The sequence below is a fragment of the Populus euphratica genome, unplaced genomic scaffold, assembly GCF_000495115.2.
Source record: "Populus euphratica unplaced genomic scaffold, PopEup_1.0 scaffold3.1, whole genome shotgun sequence".
NCBI classification, from domain to species: Eukaryota; Viridiplantae; Streptophyta; class Magnoliopsida; order Malpighiales; family Salicaceae; genus Populus; species Populus euphratica.
In genome coordinates, this window is record NW_011499847.1 from 616,916 (window position 1) to 634,665 (window position 17,750).

General features: G+C 38.0%; 2 protein-coding genes and 1 pseudogene across 6 annotated transcripts; 1 reads left to right on the plus strand and 2 right to left on the minus strand.

Moving 5' to 3' along the window:
- Positions 1–73: 73 nt before the first annotated feature.
- Positions 74–5,752, minus strand: MGT10 (magnesium (Mg) transporter 10). Of its 5 annotated transcripts, none has more exons than XM_011045875.1 (14): positions 5,284–5,750; positions 5,134–5,206; positions 4,954–5,024; positions 4,785–4,870; positions 4,577–4,676; positions 4,400–4,468; positions 3,918–3,998; positions 3,668–3,830; positions 3,448–3,493; positions 2,603–2,683; positions 1,630–1,712; positions 958–1,001; positions 743–860; positions 74–514 (listed from the first exon to the last, which is right to left on the minus strand). In XM_011045875.1, the coding sequence occupies exons 1-13, from the start codon at positions 5,632–5,634 to the stop codon at positions 765–767; spliced, it is 1,344 nt and encodes a 447-aa protein (XP_011044177.1). In that variant the 5' UTR covers positions 5,635–5,750; the 3' UTR covers positions 74–514; positions 743–764. The 5 variants fall into 5 exon arrangements, 4 of the variants coding, with proteins under 4 accessions (XP_011044177.1, XP_011044184.1, XP_011044192.1 ...); XM_011045882.1 differs by having other exon boundaries at positions 4,586–4,676; positions 5,284–5,749; XR_844981.1 differs by lacking the exon at positions 3,448–3,493 and having other exon boundaries at positions 5,284–5,751.
- Positions 5,659–15,971, plus strand: LOC105110937 (probable cytosolic oligopeptidase A; annotated as a pseudogene).
- Positions 15,972–16,117: 146 nt separating this feature from the next.
- LOC105139466 (Plant Tudor-like protein) lies at positions 16,118–17,000 on the minus strand. The gene has a single exon (XM_011045909.1). The coding sequence runs from the start codon at positions 16,861–16,863 to the stop codon at positions 16,420–16,422; it is 444 nt and encodes a 147-aa protein (XP_011044211.1). The 5' UTR covers positions 16,864–17,000; the 3' UTR covers positions 16,118–16,419.
- Between the last annotated feature and the right edge of the window lie 750 nt (positions 17,001–17,750).

The following is a 17,750-nucleotide window of genomic DNA, read 5'->3' on the forward strand; positions in this document are numbered from 1 at the left end:
ATTCTCAACCAATTTTTGATCATTTTTAGAGCACTCTATCATCTTTTTTTCAATTTTATATTTTTTGATAATATTTTTTTGATTTTATTATTTTTTTTTAAAAGAAAAAAAATATAAATTGAGAAATAACCAAAAAAATATGTTATGACAATGGCTATGGTACTCCAGATTGCAATAGCAAAAATACATCTAATTTCGAAGGAACAATTTCTCCCCAGTTGTTCCAATAATAAGCACTTCCTTCTTTCCAGGAATTTGCAGAACCTTGCTCCGTTTCTCTGGTAAATATTGAAGCATTGGATATTGAAGTCCCATGAAACTTCACTTCTTGGTTTCAACAGCTGTCGTTGCGTACTGTGCTGGCCGCAAATAATGTTAATGTAACTACCTCCATACAGCTCACTAACAGCAATCAAATCAGACTATTATGCGCTCTAGAAACATCGTTGACGGGTCCCTTGTCCAGGTCACTCGAATCAACTGGCCATGAGAGCTGCTTCAGTTTTGAGATCGCCTATAAAATACACAAGATAGCATTAGGTCAAGTCACTGCCATAAAATCTCATGAAATTCATGATAAGGACTCATGAACCTCCGAAACATAAGAATATTTCTCATAATGAGCTGAAGTGGGATCTCCAGTTGACCTTGGATTTCTGCTACAACAGTTTATTACTAGAGGAGCCCTTCGTAGCTCAAGAGATTTTGCTAGAAATAATGGTTCACGGGAAGCAGTACTTACCTATATTGAATAATTGCCCAGATTACAGTATCTTCCTAGCTCTAAGATATGAATACATGAGAAAAAATGCCACAACAGCACCAAAAATTATCCCAGCTGTTGTTAACCAAAAAGCAAACTGCAATTCCAACAAAGATGTTATGGCACAACAATTAACCAGACCAGAATAGAATAATATGGAATGATGATTTTGAACTTCTGGAAGAAGAACATACCACATGCTCTTCAAGATAGGACTTCAAATTCATGCCAAATATACCTGCAGCCAGGAAACATTTCTTATGATAAGCATGCAAAAATAGATTCTCAGATAATTTCCTTCTTGGCACTAAGTATCATTAACATAATAGCATATGTGACGTTATTAGACACATAAGAAATAAGAAACTTGTAGCAGTATTTCAGCATGATCAAGTTTTCTGAGAGATGATTCTGGAGTTAACTGTTTGTTCATCTTTTGGAGTTATCTAAGTGCATGACCTTCCTACTTGCTCTCACATACTTAATTCCTTGTAAACATACAACTGTTGATTTTCAGAATACAAGATGTGATTGAGATCCTGCTTGAGAACTATATCTTCAGTTTTAACCCAACTTCAGCAGATATACCATTTCCAATTCCAAAAGCTACCAGCATGAAATGATCATGCTGGTTAGGAAGTGGTGATCAATTTCACGACTTCAATGTTTGTTGGAGTCAAGAATAATCAAGAAAGACAGTGTCTATTTGTAATCAATTCAATAGAAGTACAATATACCAATCAAAGAGATTTAATAATCAGTCATTGAAAACGAGTTAAATGCCTGAGGACGAGCAGGATGTTCATATAAAATAAAAAATCATAGTAAAAGAGGCATGATAATAGTTTTCAAGGTGAAGGGCACACCTGCAACTAGAGCACCCACAGCCACACAAAATGTCCCAACCTGGAGAAGTAATTCCACTCTGCTCACCTCAAGCCTCCGAGAGCTGATAAAAAAAGTTTAAAAGTTTGGGTATTCAGAATCTCACAAGTGTGGAACACAAAAAATCCCATTAATTATGTATTACTGAAAAAATAACCATAAATCATTGCCAAGGTGAACTGAGCCATGGTTTTGTTTCGTTTCTTTTCTCCCACCATTTCCTTTCCACTTCTTTTATCTTCCCTTCTTATTTTTATGTTGAGGGGTGTTCAGTAATTTACCCTCCAGGCCTCTAGGGTAAGGCTAACACAATTTTCTTGTGCTGTTCAGCTCGTTTGGCACATGGAAAGTACAATAGAATATTAAGTTAATGTTATGGTGTATATATATATCTGCAGTAGGTGGAACAGAACTCAATAGAATATTAAGTTAATGTGAGGTAGTTCAAATGCAAAAGCTCTGGTGTTCAATCTCTAAAAATAACAATCAGATAAAATTTTACATATGATTAATACAAAGCAATTGTGTGCCTTTTGAATGGTCTGGCTAAGCTTTACTCGATGCAAAAAATCTGCAAAATTAAAAAATTTCTTTCTGTAAGCTAACTCATAGAATCTGGCCCTGACTTAATGAGCACCTTAATTCTTTATTCAAGCCAAATTCATTGTTCTAGGTCCAAGGTACCCACCAAAAGAATTAAACAACTAGTAAAGGAAAGGTTTTTACTAAACAAATAATGAAGAAACAGTCATTGAGTTTCATTCAGCCTAAACACGGGCACCATGACCCAAGTGCATTCATGATTTAACTGATTCCGTGTGTCTGAGAAGGTTTAAAGCTTCAAAAAGTGCTTCAAGATTATCTTCACTTGAAACAAACAAAGAAAACAACTAAAGTTTAATTGGACTCTAAGGCCAAAGCTAACAAAGCAAGAAAAGTCAAAAAAATTCAGACCTTAAGTTAACAGCAATGGAATCTTCCATTTCTTTTGCAGAATCAAGAAGTCTTTCTGCCTGACCATGACAAGATTCAGATCTGCAAAATCACAGGATATTGAGGTGCCAGTTTGCATAGCAGACAAAGTAACTTCACTAACTGAAAAGATAATTCTGAATGCCCATCAACTTATTAACTGCTCCTTGGAAGATTTTTTTTTCTTATTTTATATTCTAGCAACAATACTTCTTGCAGGCTTTTGTTGATTCTGTAGAGATGAATGAAATGAAAATATATATTATTTTCCTGGTTAAATCTGAATTGTGATGAATAACAAAACACAACTTCAACAGTAGCACCTATTGACGTTCCCTTGGGGGCCATGTTCAAGCTAAAAGTTAAACACACCAGCCTGCCTCCATTAGAAGGCTTGTTACATAGACCTAGCTAACTCTCTCTGATCATTCCAGAGCTCGAGATATAGACAATACTAGCAAAATGCCAAGCTTTCATTCCAAGGCAACACATATCCTCACATGCTCAAGTAATCATCATTGAGCTGCATATTATCTATAGAAATGAGTTCACTCCTTTTATATCTACCCACATGACAAAGGCACAAGAATACAAACATAACCTGAGGAATTATTGACATCATCCTGATGCACAGCTAAGCCATCACGTATTCACAGTTTATTTTAAATTGTCAACATTTATGAACAGTACCTTTCTTTGAAACAAATTTAAAGGAGAAAGTGAGAAATGAATTAGTGGAGAGGTTTCCTAAACCTATTATGCATAAATCACATCAAGTATGAGGAACTTATATCAGATATCCTTGGAAAATGGGACCAGGGAAAGACCTCTGAAGGTAATTTTCCAAAAGCATCTCAATTTCTTCCTCCTCTTCTGCAAATGACAAAAATCAATCCCTGGTTAAACCTATTTTAGTAAATTATTTTCCTTTTCTCTAATGTAAATCTCTTTTTCCATAAAAAAGAAAGAAAGAAGAAGTAGAAGAAGAATGCAAAATTGGAACGTTGCTTATTCAAGTCAAGCATACGGAGCCTCTGTAGGTCTTACCTTCAGCAATTTGCTGTTCTAGGGGAACAGAGCATTCCACAACGTCATTTCCTTTGAGTTTGCAGTTTCTTCCCATTATACATATCCTGCGTATTTCATGTTCGTCCTCCAAAAGATCAAGCAGCATTTGACGAAGAGCCCCTGCCCTTGAACCCAATTCAACCTTTAATGAAAAAGTGAAGGTGTAAGAATTAAAGACCATTTCTTGTCACAACAGTTATGACATTCCGAGTACAGTCAGAAACTGTACCAAGGCTTGCTTGCTAATACGAAGTTCCTCCAGTATATCTGCAGTTAACCGGTTGGGCAAAACCTTGAGTAAAGCTTGAACCTGGAGCAAACAGTAAAGGACTAGGTGTAAAGATTTAGCATGTCAGGAAGACCATAATATGTAACCTAGCAAGCAAGTTGAATAGGTATCAATACAGAAGCAACGTACAGATCATCCAGGTTTATTAAATGAAAAATGAAGGACTACGTTCATGTTTTAGTAAAGCAACAAGGGAAAATATTATGCAATCCTGACCCTAGCAATATCAAGTAAAGCATGTTATACTCAAGTATCAGCTAAGTGATTACTTACCATCCCCTTTTTACAAATTTGATTCTCGAGAACTAAAAATATTTCAGAAACACTTCTGGCAAAACAAAGAATTTTAAAGAGCATCGAGACACACGCAAAAGAAAAAACAACACATAATAAAAGTATACTCACTATGTGCCCATACTCACACGGGGTTCTATATTCATCAGTCTCTGCTCCAAACGTTGTACTCGTGATAGCAATGCCGCTTCAACAACCTAAAAGTTCAACACTGAAGCCACTTCAAAAATATATAGCTTTTCCACAAATCGCAACATATAGACATCAAAACGCATTCATCTAGCGGTGTTAAGAATAAAGAGCACCTCACTGACCTCAAGCTCAAATGGCATGCATGGCCCTCCACTCGAGTTTCTGGGGTTCAACCGAGGCAACAGGGTATCTATAAAAGCTTTTCCTCCTCTCCTAACAAGGACCAGAACACGGAGGAGATTGACCATTAGCTAAAGTCAAGCAAAAAGAATAATAAAAGAAATGGAAATAATTTGTGCTGCTGCGGAATAAAAAAATTACCGATTATAGTCAAATATAAGGACACATTCTTGCATTGCTATCGCTCGCAATGAGCCCAGATTGAGTAAGATAGCATGCTCACGAACCTATAAGTTTACCACAATTCAACTGTTGAAGCCAAGCATACACAAAATTCACTGCAAGTAATTAATTAAAAAAAAGTAATTACCAGCAAAGAGGGCATTGAGTTTGTCAAAAATAATGATGGATCAACACTGCGGATATCTCTTGGTCGCAGACCTGATGAGTTTTACAAAGATATCAGCATTCTTTAAGGATATTAATTAAATACCAATCAATTACAAATATATTAAATAAAAAAATTAAAAAAAATAATTTTGGCAGCCACCGCTAGACTTGAGTAACTGACGCCTGTTTATTTTCCGAGTGGATACCATTCCATTTGGCTTAACTTCTACAACCTTCAAAGCGAAAATCAAAAAGATTAGCAGAAACAAAAACGACACCGCACCAAAGGAAAAGGAAAGAAAAAACGCACCTCATAAACATGCTCACGAATCCCAAGGGAGAGAGAATCACCAAACGACGATGTAGTTGGAATCCTCTTGTTCTGTTGGAGCTGGACTTCAGTGTCTTCTCTGATTTCTGCTTCTTCTTCGACATCAGAGTCAGAGACTAAGCTGCTTTCTTGTTTGCTTCGATCCTCCTCCGTTGATTTGGTCAAACATTTGACTCTGGAAGATGATCTCACTGCGATGGGAAGCAGTGGAAATAATTTTCTCTCGTGGATGAGAGAGAGAGGAGGAGGTGAGGAGGATGGGAGTGTAGAGTGAGAGAAGAGGAGGTGGTGGTTAGGTAGTGCCGGCGGAAATTGAAGAGATAAAGCCATTGATGTGGTGAGTGAGGTGCGGTCATGGACTGTAACGGAGCTGAAATGAGAGGAAAAGCAGGTGAGAGAGAGAGCATCTGATTGGCTTTTTAGCGATAAAATATAGACATTTTTGGATTTTTTAAATTATTTTTTAATTAGGTAGTTAGTTAAAAACGACGGTTAGTACTATTTGTGGCTTAGATTTAGTTTCGTCATTGATCACATGTTTTTCTCTTTCAATTGCTCAATTTAATGGATTTTTAATGCAAAGAGCTTGATGAACTGCCACGTGTTGGTTGTTTGGTGTTTGACAGTTAGCTTAAGCTTTGTGGTTACTTGTCCACCTCGATTAGCACTATCAGGGTTACATTCTCCACAATGATTTGGTTTTTTAAAAAGATTTAATAATTCTTATGAACGGTTACTCTAATATTTAAAACTATAAAATTAAAAAAAAATCTCCGTAAGAATAATACAATTTATTCGATTAAGTAATTTTTGCATAGACTTAGTATAAGATAGATCAAACCAATCAAATCATCCTATGTCCTCCGAAGTCCGAACTACGCCCATCAATTTCATTAAATATAGTCCACAACTCCACATGGTACGCTGCCTGCCCACCAAATTCTCCATTAATTTATTAACTAGCACACATTAGGATAATTAAGCTAGAAATGTGAATAAAAAATAAAAAAAAATTCATAGGAGCACAAAAGTCAAAGAGTCTTGTAATATGTTCGTTAAATACATAAATAGTTGTCATATGATGATAACTAGGAATGATCTATCAAGTGATTGTCATCCATGGCAGTTGATTATCAAGACAACAGACCCTTGCTGGAGGACTTCCTCTTTCCTCCTTATGATGCCATCCAGCCCAAGCACGTCTCCCCTGCCATCCTCTCACTCTTGGACCAGCTTGTACGTTGTGTTAAGCTTCTGATCTTTCTCCTGTTTTTTTTTTTTGTTCTGGCAATTGTTTTTTACTGTAATTCACAGCATGAATTGAAGATTTTCCTGGAAGCTATAATTCTGTGATATGTGTAGGAGAGTAATTTGGTTGAGTTAGAGACTAGAGGAGAACCAACATGGCCAAAATTGGTGGAACCATTGGAGAAGATTAAAGACAGATTATCTGTTGTTTGGGGGATTGTGAACCATCTGAATGCTGTTATGGATTCTCCTGAACTTCGTTCAGCCATCGAAGAAGTCCAGGTAACTGTTTAATTACCTGTTTCTTTACCATCTTCATATGAATCACGGGCTGTGTTTTTTAGGTTAAAGAAAAAAAAATGTTTTCTTGCAGCCGGAGAAGGTAAAGTTCCAGCTTAGATTGGACCAAAGTAAACCTATATACACTGCATTTAAAGCCATTCGACAATCTTCTGAATGGGAGAGCTGTTGGGAATTTCGACCGGTGATGTTCTTGATACTTGCTCATAGGAGAGCCAAGCACACTGACACAATATTTAACGTGGTTCGGCAAAACCGCCTACATCCACGGGAGAAGTCAATATATTTAGAGATAGAGAAAGAATATAAAACAAATACATGGAGGAGGAGGATTACACCCTCTCATACTCAACTCTCAACTCTCTTTGCTGCACTTGCAGCTGCTGCAATGGCAGCAAAGCTGCTGCCCTTGCAGCTCTCTCTTCCTCTCTACTCTCTTCACATTTTCATAATTCTCTTCACTCATTTTGCTCTCTTGCATATACCTCTATTTATAGGCATTCATGGAGGCTTTTCTTCAACAAAGGTGGCCGCCAACTCCAACTCTTTTTCAACAATGGTGGCTGCCAACCTGTAACATCTTGGATGAGTGCACATGGTTCGTGCAATAGCAAATGGTTGTTGCACATTAATGGCAACCAACCTAACAATCACCCCCTTTGCCATTCATGTGGGGCAACTGTCCTCATTCTTCTTCAACACAAGCTTGCATCTTGCAGCTCTTCCAAGCTTTCCATTTTGAGAGCTTTTGTAGCCAAGTTTACAGGTACTTGCCAAACCTTTCAATCATCAGAGTGACCTAAGCACACCTTTTCTCACACAAAAGGATCACTATAACCAGATGGTCTGCCACATCACATCTGAATAGTGTTAACGCTTGTCTCTGGAACAACATTCCCCTTCGAGCGTATCAACCACGCTCAGTCCGGAATGATTCCTCAAGCCTCACATCAAGGCTTACAACACCCCCTCAAACGGATATTTCAAGTGCGACAGTCATTATCTGAGTATCTCAATATGATCACAAGCTCACCACTCTTCCAAGAGTCTACTTATCCAGGAGTTGCGCCTGCCCTCTGTTCCACCCTAGGAACCACGCCTTACTTCTCCATGAGTCTCTCGCTCTTAGTCTCAAGAGTCCAGGTAGCTTTTCACCTTTAACCATGAGGGCAGCCCATAAAAGGTTGATCCATATCTGTCTTCATACTCTGAGTATTACAATGCCATTACCGAGCTCACCACCTTGACAAGAGTCAACTTGTTCCCGGAACCTGCGCATGCCCTCTGCTCCTTCATAGCAGCCACGTCTTAATGCTCCACAAGTCATCCACTTATTGTCCAAGGCAAATGTCTTCTAGCTCATTGATCTTTAGCATGGGGGCAATATCCATGAAAGTCAATCCTGCATTTGTCTCCATACTCATCATAGCCCTTTTATTGGTTATCCATCTGTCCACTCATACCTAGCCATCACATTGGCTCTGGGGCGTTCTGAACTGGGCTCCTTCCACGACCCTCACACCTTCTCCTGAGGTGTCTCCGCTCGTCGTCATACGGCGGTCTGATCATGGGCTCATCTCATAGCCCTCACACCTTCTCTTTAAGGTGTCTTCGCCTTTTATAGGCAGTCGCATCCTCCTTCAGCTAAGATGCTTCAAAGTGGCTCCATAAATTCTTTGCCACTAATTATATAGAAAGAGAAAGTTGCGGTATACTCCTCGCAATCCTCCACCTCAATTTCTATGTTTGGAGCTTCTATGCCTTTTCTGCTTAACAGCTCCACCCGCACCAACTCCCTTTGGTGTCTTCGCCTTTCATCATAGGCGGTCGCCTTTTATCACAGGCGTTTGCACCCCCTCAATTAGGTGCATCTGCAACAGCTCATCCTTCCATCCTTGCATGCATTGAAAGGTCCTCGCTTGTTGCCTTTATCAAGAGCACAAGAGACTTTTTGTTGTACAACTTTTTCATAGTCTCTGCTCTGAGCTTCATCTGGGAACTCTTCTTCTCCTTGCACCTGTTGTCTCATTATAGTACCTCGTTGGATCCTCCGGGTACTCCTACACAATCTTCATGTGCTCTCGTGCAATTTTGGTTCTCCAGATTTCTCCCTATTCCTTGCTTATGTTTGACAGCAGCTCATCCTGTCACAACATCTATCCAAGTTTAAATAGGGTGCCAATCTTTATCCCTTTGCTGTATTTCTCTTCCATTATCAGGGTCTTCATCAATTCTCCCCTCGAGAAATTATAGTCACCGAATCTAACTTTCTTGGAGAAATCACCATTCCATCAAATCCTTGATCATACGGAACCCAATTGTTCCTTTGTGCCGTCATCCTGCTAGTCTTCAACAGTTTCATAACAAACTGTCACATATACGAAAATAGTACCATATGGATAATCCTTCCACTAAGCAAGTTCCCAGGAAAGATTGGAGGGGTCACAACGGTCCCGCTTAAAACCCAATCTCCTAGCCAGAACTTCTTAGGCCATATCTATCCATCGTACTGTCTTTTCGTATATACAACCATTTGCTAGCTTTGTTGCGGCTTTCCTTTACAAGTGATCTGGGGTATCCTGGTTTTATACCTGATTTCTCAATATCTGGCGAGACTACCAGTGCTCAGATTCGTCAAGATTGGTCTTCATCAAATTTCACTCTCCACCTCAAATTGTCCAAATGATCGGGTGTCTAGAGTGTCCTAATTTTACCTTCCCTCAAGGCAATTAAAATTCCCCACATAATAGTTCACCACATGTAATTGGGCAAACATGTGTAATTTCTTCTTCTTCAGCTCCATCGACCACCATGATGACCATCATATGCCTCCTGATCGGGCAATCTCTCTTTAATAATTCATCACTGCCATTTCTGATCTCAATCTCAACGATCGGACCGTACCATTGCATCCAGAACGATCAAATTAGCTGGAAACAAGTCTGAAATCGTCCAAATCGCACTTCAGACGGCTAAGATATGATCAAAACAATTTTGGCCTGATAAACGGCCCAGATTCAATCTCAGAACCGGTTGCACGTAGACTCCGCCACACAGGATCAAAATCCAGGGAGCTGACGTGGCTGTAATGACGTGGCATCCACGTAGGACATATAGGTCAACCAAATCTGACGTGGCAGTTTGACCGGTCAGAGTGTTGATGTGTCAGGTGACGTGTCTGATGACTGTGCAGAACTGCTGACGTGGCAGTCAATATATTTAGAGATAGAGAAAGAATACAAAACAAATACATGAAGGAGGAGGATTACACCCTCTCATACTCAACTCTCAACTCTCTTTGCTGCACTTGCAGCTGCTGCAATGGCATCAAGGCTGCTGCCATTGCAGCTCTCTCTTCCTCTCTACTCTCTTCACATTTTCATAATTCTCTTCACTCATTTTGCTCTCTTGCATATGCCTCTATTTATAGGCATTCATGGAGGCTTTTCTTCAACAAAGGTGGCTGCCAACTCCAACTCTTTTTCAACAATGGTGGCTGCCAACCTTTAACATCTTGGATGAGTGCACATGGTTGGTGCAGAGTGCACATGGTTCGTGCAATAGCAAATGGTTGTTGCACATTAATGGCAACCAACCTAACAAGAGCTTGAACGAGGCATGAAAACGCATAGTGGAAGGTATTGCAGCTTAATGAACTACAACTTATCTGGTTTTGGTTTTGTTGGTGTAAATTAATGTTGAACGTCTAGCATATATGTGTATAGACTAAATCCACAGTTACAAGCCTAATAAAAAGTCTACACGAGTCGAACGATCATCTTGACGAAAACAGACTGAATTTTAGATCCGACAGTTGAATTGAGTTGAAGCTTGGTCAGCGTATTCTGCACGCTCAGTTCTCTATAGAGTTGGTCCCAATTAGACTTGGAAGTTGCCATGTTGGAATCTTGTTTATTTTTCTAGTTATTTTCGCATTCTTTTTCTAGTTAGGTTTTCAGAGATTTTATTTGATCTGGATTTTCATTATTTAGCTAATGTTTAAATAGTAAATAGTTTTGAATGTTGCTTTTCAGAACAAGTTTTGAATTATTGACAATCAGAATTATTTCTACGTACAGCATTAGCTTTTATTTTTGTTTTACCCTGCAGCACAAGGGTTATTTAAACTGTTGTTATAGTCTAAAATATTACGTTCTATACTTTTGCTCAGTTTTTCCATCCATTGGATGTGCGATGGTTCATTGGTGATGATCTATCTTTTAGCTCATGGTATAATTCGTTCGTGTACAACATACAGATTCATCATAAACTGCATTTGTCTATGCTTTCCGCAGCTCAAATAAAGGAGGCAGTCCTCAATGGTGTTTCTCTTGAGGATGATAAAAGACAACGTTTCAATGAGATTCAACAGGTGAGTTTCGACATTGATGACATACATTAAAGCAGTAATGATACAGAAAAAAGACAAGCAAATGAACGAGTTAGCTTTCCTTCATCAGATCTGAGCTTGAGTCAATCTTGATTCCAGGAGATATTATTTTTCCTTGTCAGCAGTATCAGGAAATTACCTTTTCTGATTATTACAGCATCATAAGTGGAATAATTCTAAGCTAAACATGTTTGTAACCTTTAAATTTTCTTAGGGAAATGAAAAGGAATTCAGAAAGTAGTTACCGCTGCAATGTATGTTATTTTTATAGATTTGTGAATATTCCCTGTCATTGAGTTCAGGAGTTGGAGAAGCTAGCACAGCAGTTTGAGGAGAATATTTTAGAAGCAACGAACAAATTTGAAAAATTAATTACAGATAAGAAGGACATTGAAGGAATGACAGCTACTGGGCTTGCAATGGCTGCACAAATGGCAGTGTCCAAGGTATACTGTGTCAAAATACTGGCCTGCATTGTTACAACTTGCATTTTGCCAAGTCATTTCTCGCATTTCTTCGTTATCTTATATGCTTCATACTCTTGAGAATCAAGGGTCACGAAAATGCAACTGCTGAAAATGGTCCATGGATTGTCACATTGGCTGGTCCAAGCTATCGTTCGATCATGCAACATGCAAAGAATCGTTCTTTACGTGAAGAACTATACCGTGCTTATGTCACTCGTGCTTCAACTGGAGTTCTTGACAACACAGAAATCATCAATCACATTTTGAAGCTTAGGTTGGAGAAGGCAAAGCTTCTTGGATTCGATAATTACGCTGAGGTAGGACATGCAGTGTGTGTTAAATGTTCATTCTGCTTATCTTAGTAACTCGGGCATGGTCATTCCAGGTAAGCATGGAAACAAAAATGGCGACAGTTGATAAGGCAGAGGAGCTTATTGAGGAACTTTGTAATGCATGTCACAGTTCTGCAATTCAAGGTAATTGGCGTTGATTCTATTTCCCATTTAGTTCTTAGTATGAATTCATATTTTTCCATCCTGATTATTGTAGGGTTTCTCTGGGGTTTTACTGTCTAGTGCCTAGATAAGAGTACCTGTTGTTATGTTTTAAGATGACCATTTACAGATGATTGAATTTGATATTCAACTTGATAAGATGTTGAATATTGTGAATATTTTTGGCAATGGAGTAACTAAATTTTTATTCTTTGAAGACATGGAAGACCTTGAGATTTTTGCTAAAGGTCATAACGCTGTGGAAGCCAACCAACTTAGACACTGGGACATCAACTTCTGGAGCGAGAGGCTTCGCGAGTCGAGGTATGACATTAATGAGGTAGATCCCTTCCCTCTTTGTAGCATAAGAAATCAATGTGAATGTGGATGGAAACTTTGTATTCATCTCTTTGTTATGAGTTTTTTTTCACTTTAAGTAAGGCTAAATGGTGTTCCCTGCTTGTTTTCTTGGCTGCAGGAAGAACTACGTGCTTTTTTCCCCCTGTCAAGGGTTATAGAAGGTCTTTTCAGCCTTGGAAAGAAGCTCTTTGGTATTAATATTTACCCAGCTGATGGATTAGCACCGGTAATATTTTCAGATCCTAAAATAGGTTTATGTATTCATGGTTTCAACATCAAACTGCAACCTACTAATGCCATTTGGTTTATGACTCTTCAGGTTTGGAACAATGATGTCAGATTCTATTGTGTCAAAAACTTGTCAGATGTTCCTTTAGCATACTTCTATTTTGATCCATATTCTCGTCCTTATGGGAAACGCGGTGGGGCATGGGTGGATTTGGTTGTTGGTCGCAGTCGTGTACTTTCACATGATGCTACATCACCCAGGCTACCGGTTGTCCATATTGTGTGTAATCAAACACCACCATTGGCTGGCAAGCCAAGTCTCATGACCTTTCGTGAGGTAGGTTCTGCATTTCATCGTAGCTGGAAAAGTTATGTTTCTGTATCTTTTGATATCTGATATCTCATTGTTGATGGCACCAGGTCGAGGCTCTGTTCCATGAGTTCGGCCATGCCCTTCAGCATATGCTGACCAATCAAGATGAAGGTCTTGTTTCTGGTACAAAAGGGATAGAATGGGATGCTGTTGAATTACCTTCCCAGTTCATGGAACATTGGTGTTACCAAAGGCAATGTTATATAAAATAACTATCGTAATCATTCTACTTGCCGTTTCCTTTTCATTTCAACCATTTGTTCGATCCATGTAGAATCGCCGCATCAAATTCCATCCTTGCCTTGACTGCCTATAGTCCATACTCGCTGTAACCTTTACCTTTTCCAAATGGGAAACTTTTAGTGTGTCCTATTGTTGCAGTATACAACCTTGTTAATGCCAAGTGATTCTCTGCCTTTCGCTTTCAGTTAAAATGATGTGTTTTGCATCCCTATTTCGCAGAGATACATTGATGAACATTGCTAAACACTATAAAACTGGAGAGAGTCTACCTGAAGATATATGTTCGAAGCTCCTTGCAACAAGGACTTTCCGTGCAGGTTCAGAATTGCTTCGTCAGGTAGATGGAATTATACTTGAATTCATTTCCTAACCTTTCTGCTCAACCTATATAGAAACTTCCGTTATTATTTTGATGTATACAAGTGGTTTCCGTTCTGTTCTTCAAAGTTTTAATTAAGAGAGGCAGTGCCAACAGCCATTCTGCACGATTGTGGCCATCTTTGAAAGGGGTCTAGGAATAAAAGATCAGACTAAAGTTCTGACCTTAAGCATTCCTGCATTAAGCGGCTTCTCTAAGACCCACCCTTATGCCTATGCTTAACAACCAGGGAGTTAAATCATATTACGAAGACAATAACCTTAGATGATCTGTCAATGGGGAAACAGAATTTCTTAATTCATTAATCAAAAGGGAGGATTTTAATTGTTCAAAACGTCATTTGTAGCTACGATTTGCAAGTGTGGATTTGGAGCTCCATAAAAATTACATTCCAGGTGGGCTAGAATCTGTCTTTGATATTGATCAAAGAGTGAGTAGAAAGACACAGGTGATGCCCCTACAACCAGAGGACAGATTCCTCTGTAGTTTCAGTCACATATTTGCAGGTGCTTACTAAAAATGCAATTCTATATTTCAACTGGACCCTTGCTTCCAATGAGCAGTTTCTCATTCATCATTTCTGTATCAGATACATATGCAGCTGGTTACTATTGCTACCAGGTACATATTTAAGTTGCTGAATACTAGAACTTCCTTTTGATATTATTAAACAGCTTTAGTTAGCTTCCTTGAAATGAGTTTTTACATTAGTACTGATTCCTTTTACATTCCTAACTTTCTGAATTTGAAAATTCTCGATATCAGTGGGCAGAGGTATTAGCTGCCGATGCATTCTCGGCATTTGAGGAGGCTGGCTTGAATAATGAAAAGGTATGGCATCGAATTTCTATGTCAAACTAGTTTCTACAAGTTCTCACACCTTAGAAGTGATGGTCCATATATAGTTCTGCATATTATTATGGAGCTGCTGTCCTTTACTTGACTAAGAAAATCTAGATGTCAATGAATGACTGGAAAGAAATGTATTTCACTCAAATGTAAATGAAAGAAGAATACTCTGTTCAGAAAACTGTAAATGTTTCTCACAGTTAATAAAGTGGAGAGTATAAATCTCGTACAGCAGCGCATTTGATAAGGCTGCAAACTCTTAATTAGCAGCCATCTTGAGGAGCATTTCGTTATGACTAGATCTGAGTGCTGCGCAGTGAAAGAAACAGCAAAAGATTTGTACCTTTTGGTTGTCAAAATTGATGGATAAGTTCACCTCCTACACATCTTGCATCTGTATCGATTTGTTATCTTTCTGCTTATGCAGTTTGATATAGCATTAATAGGCCATTTTTGTATCAGTCTACGCCTCTTTCATTTGATATGCACGATCAGTTCTCACAGAATATATGTTTCAATTAGAAAGGGCCTTGTCAAGGTAATCTGCCATCAGTGATTACCTAACCAAAGAAGTATCATGAAACTTTTAAGTAAAGCCAACAAAGGTGTTGGAGAGTAATATAAAATCATTCTTGTAGCCTTATCTAACCATTTAAACTTTCAAGTTAAGATGGTTCGGAAAGTTATTAATCAAACCGAAAAAGATAATTAAATTCTCCAAGTTTCTAAATTTGCTAAATCATAAGCATACAAGTTTTTTTTCCCCTCACTTGAGAGGTTTAAATGGAATTACCACATTATTTTTCTTGATACTGCTTGATTTGTCTATTAATCTCCAGAAAATGATTTCAATGACTGAACTTAATAAATCTTTCTGCAAACAGGCTGTCAAAGAAACTGGTATCAAGTTTCGAGAAACTGTTCTAGCCCTTGGTGGTGGAAAATCACCCCTCCAGGTCATACGAGTTTAACAAATTCTTTGTTTTTCTTTTGTAATCTGATTTTCATGTTCTGAATAAGGCTGGGATTCATTATGCTTTCAGGTTTTCATTGACTTCAGGGGACGGGAACCATCACCAGAGCCACTGCGTAGGTATTATGGCCTAAAACCAGCCCTTGCTGTTTCCTGAGACCTTCGTATAAGAGTTTGAACGCAAGTACTCCAAGGAATCCTTCAGCTTATTGAATCTTTTCATTCATTTTAACATTGGAAAACGCTTAAATCTCGTATGTAGTAAAAAAAAATGGTTAATGCTTGGTAACTGCTTATCATATACACAACCTGATCCAACAGTTAAATAAAATAAGCTAAAACTATTTTAAGATTTTAGTCAAATCTGAAAGGTTAATGGAAGATAAAAGGGGACAAACAGAGTCATTCCTTTTGCATCTTGTTAATCGTGCACAGTTTTTCTTCTTCTTTTTTGAATGTTGAGGCGTTGGCGCTTCTGTTCTTGTCAATTTGTTTAGGGGCCAGAAAGACATGAACACAATAAACCGACAGGGAAAATTCAAGAAACAAAGACAGAGAGAATGCTGCTGAAGAGAAGGATTGGCATTCTAACTTGAACACAATTGCATAGAAGAGAAAACTCGATCAGTTATAGAAATCCAACTAGATAATTCTTGCAGTGCAAATAATGATTCAAGAAAACTCCTTAAACAATCAAGAAACCAATCCTCATGATTCTTACAAGACTGGACAGAGCAATCAAGCATTACTCTACTAAAAGAAGAACCAATCCAGGCTAGAGATTACAAACAGTAGTGATAGTCATTCCTTGTCAAGAAATAAAGCCAGTAGGCAGTCGAGAAACCATGGTTTTTGAAGAAACCCACTTTCCATTAGCCCAATCCAAGTGAATCCTCAATCTTGAGACATGGTAAGCTATCTCATCCCCTGTCGTCTCAAAGTAGACAAAATACAGAGGCCCTCTCTGTCCGGTAACCTTGCCTGCCCACCAACCATCATTATCAAAAGCGTCGACCTTATCAAACACAGAAAACCCACTTCCAAATTTGATTCGTGGTGGCACTGGCCTCACCTCATCAGCAGAAACAGTCTCTATCAGTAGCTTTGACATGTCTTCCTCTTCCACTAAGTTGGTGTACTGCACCGCGAAGGAGTTGGGGTCAAGTTTCTTGACCACGGTTGCTGTATAGTATGACCCAAGAAAGCCTTCTTGTTTGCTACATACTTCTACTTTGTCCCCTTCGTGAAACTCCATTGTTATTGAAGAAATTAAAAGAGAAAGAAAGAGAAAACTGAAGGAAACTCAGACAAGAAGAGCAAGAAATTGTTTTTCTTAGAATGTAGTTGAAGGGTCGCAGGTGGGTTGTTTTTTATAGGCAGTGATTCTTTTCCTGAAGGAAATGGGATTTTGAGGTCGGTTTCTTGTTGCGCGCGGGAACCCTCGCTAAAAATATGTTCGAGTCCCTGTGTTTTGAATTTGATTATGATTCAGTCCTTTGAAAACATCAATTTATTAATTTTAACCATTATCTCGTTAAAACAGATCCCTTTGGCAATTTAAAATCTCAGAGAAAAACTAGTATAATGAGAGTTTACTCAAAAATCAAGAGTTTTTATTAAAACAATGTTTAACAATCCTTAATATTGGTCTCGTTTATCTTGAGAAATAATTTTTAAAAAAATATCAGTCCCTGAATATAATATATATAAACCCGAGACTAACTCTTTAAATTTTTATTACAATTAACACTCTAACACTCTAGTCTAAAATCCCAACTTAAAAAAAGTAAATTAAAAACCGAAAATTTTTATTTTTTTTAATTTGAAATGTACCTTTGAGGAGTTAAAATATTAGAAAAAAAAACTAAAATAACAAGAGTCTATATAAAAATTAAGACGGTTTAAAAAGACAATGTTCATCAAAATTACTTTAAGAGTATACTTCTCAATATCATGTGTTCAGCAAAATAATTTTTTGTTATACTAGTTTCATATTCTAATTGAAAAGAGCAAAAAAACACAAACAAACTTACTTAATCACAGAACTAGCCCTTTAAAATCTTATTTTATTTAACACTCCCTGGTCCAAATTACCAAGTCCCATTAAAACAAAAAAAAAAAAAGTAAAGTGTAAAACCGGAA

Coding starts and splice junctions, on each gene's coding strand:
- LOC105139466 (XM_011045909.1), bottom strand. CDS start 16,863: ATGGAGTTTCACGAAGGGGACAAAGTAGAAGTATGTAGCAAACAAGAA.
- MGT10 (XM_011045875.1), bottom strand. CDS start 5,634: ATGGCTTTATCTCTTCAATTTCCGCCGGCACTACCTAACCACCACCTC. Junction 5,207..5,283: donor TTCGTGAGCATGTTTATGAG/GTGCGTTTTTTC, acceptor TTCGCTTTGAAG/GTTGTAGAAGTTAAGCCAAA. Junction 3,831..3,917: donor GTATTAGCAAGCAAGCCTTG/GTACAGTTTCTG, acceptor TTTTCATTAAAG/GTTGAATTGGGTTCAAGGGC.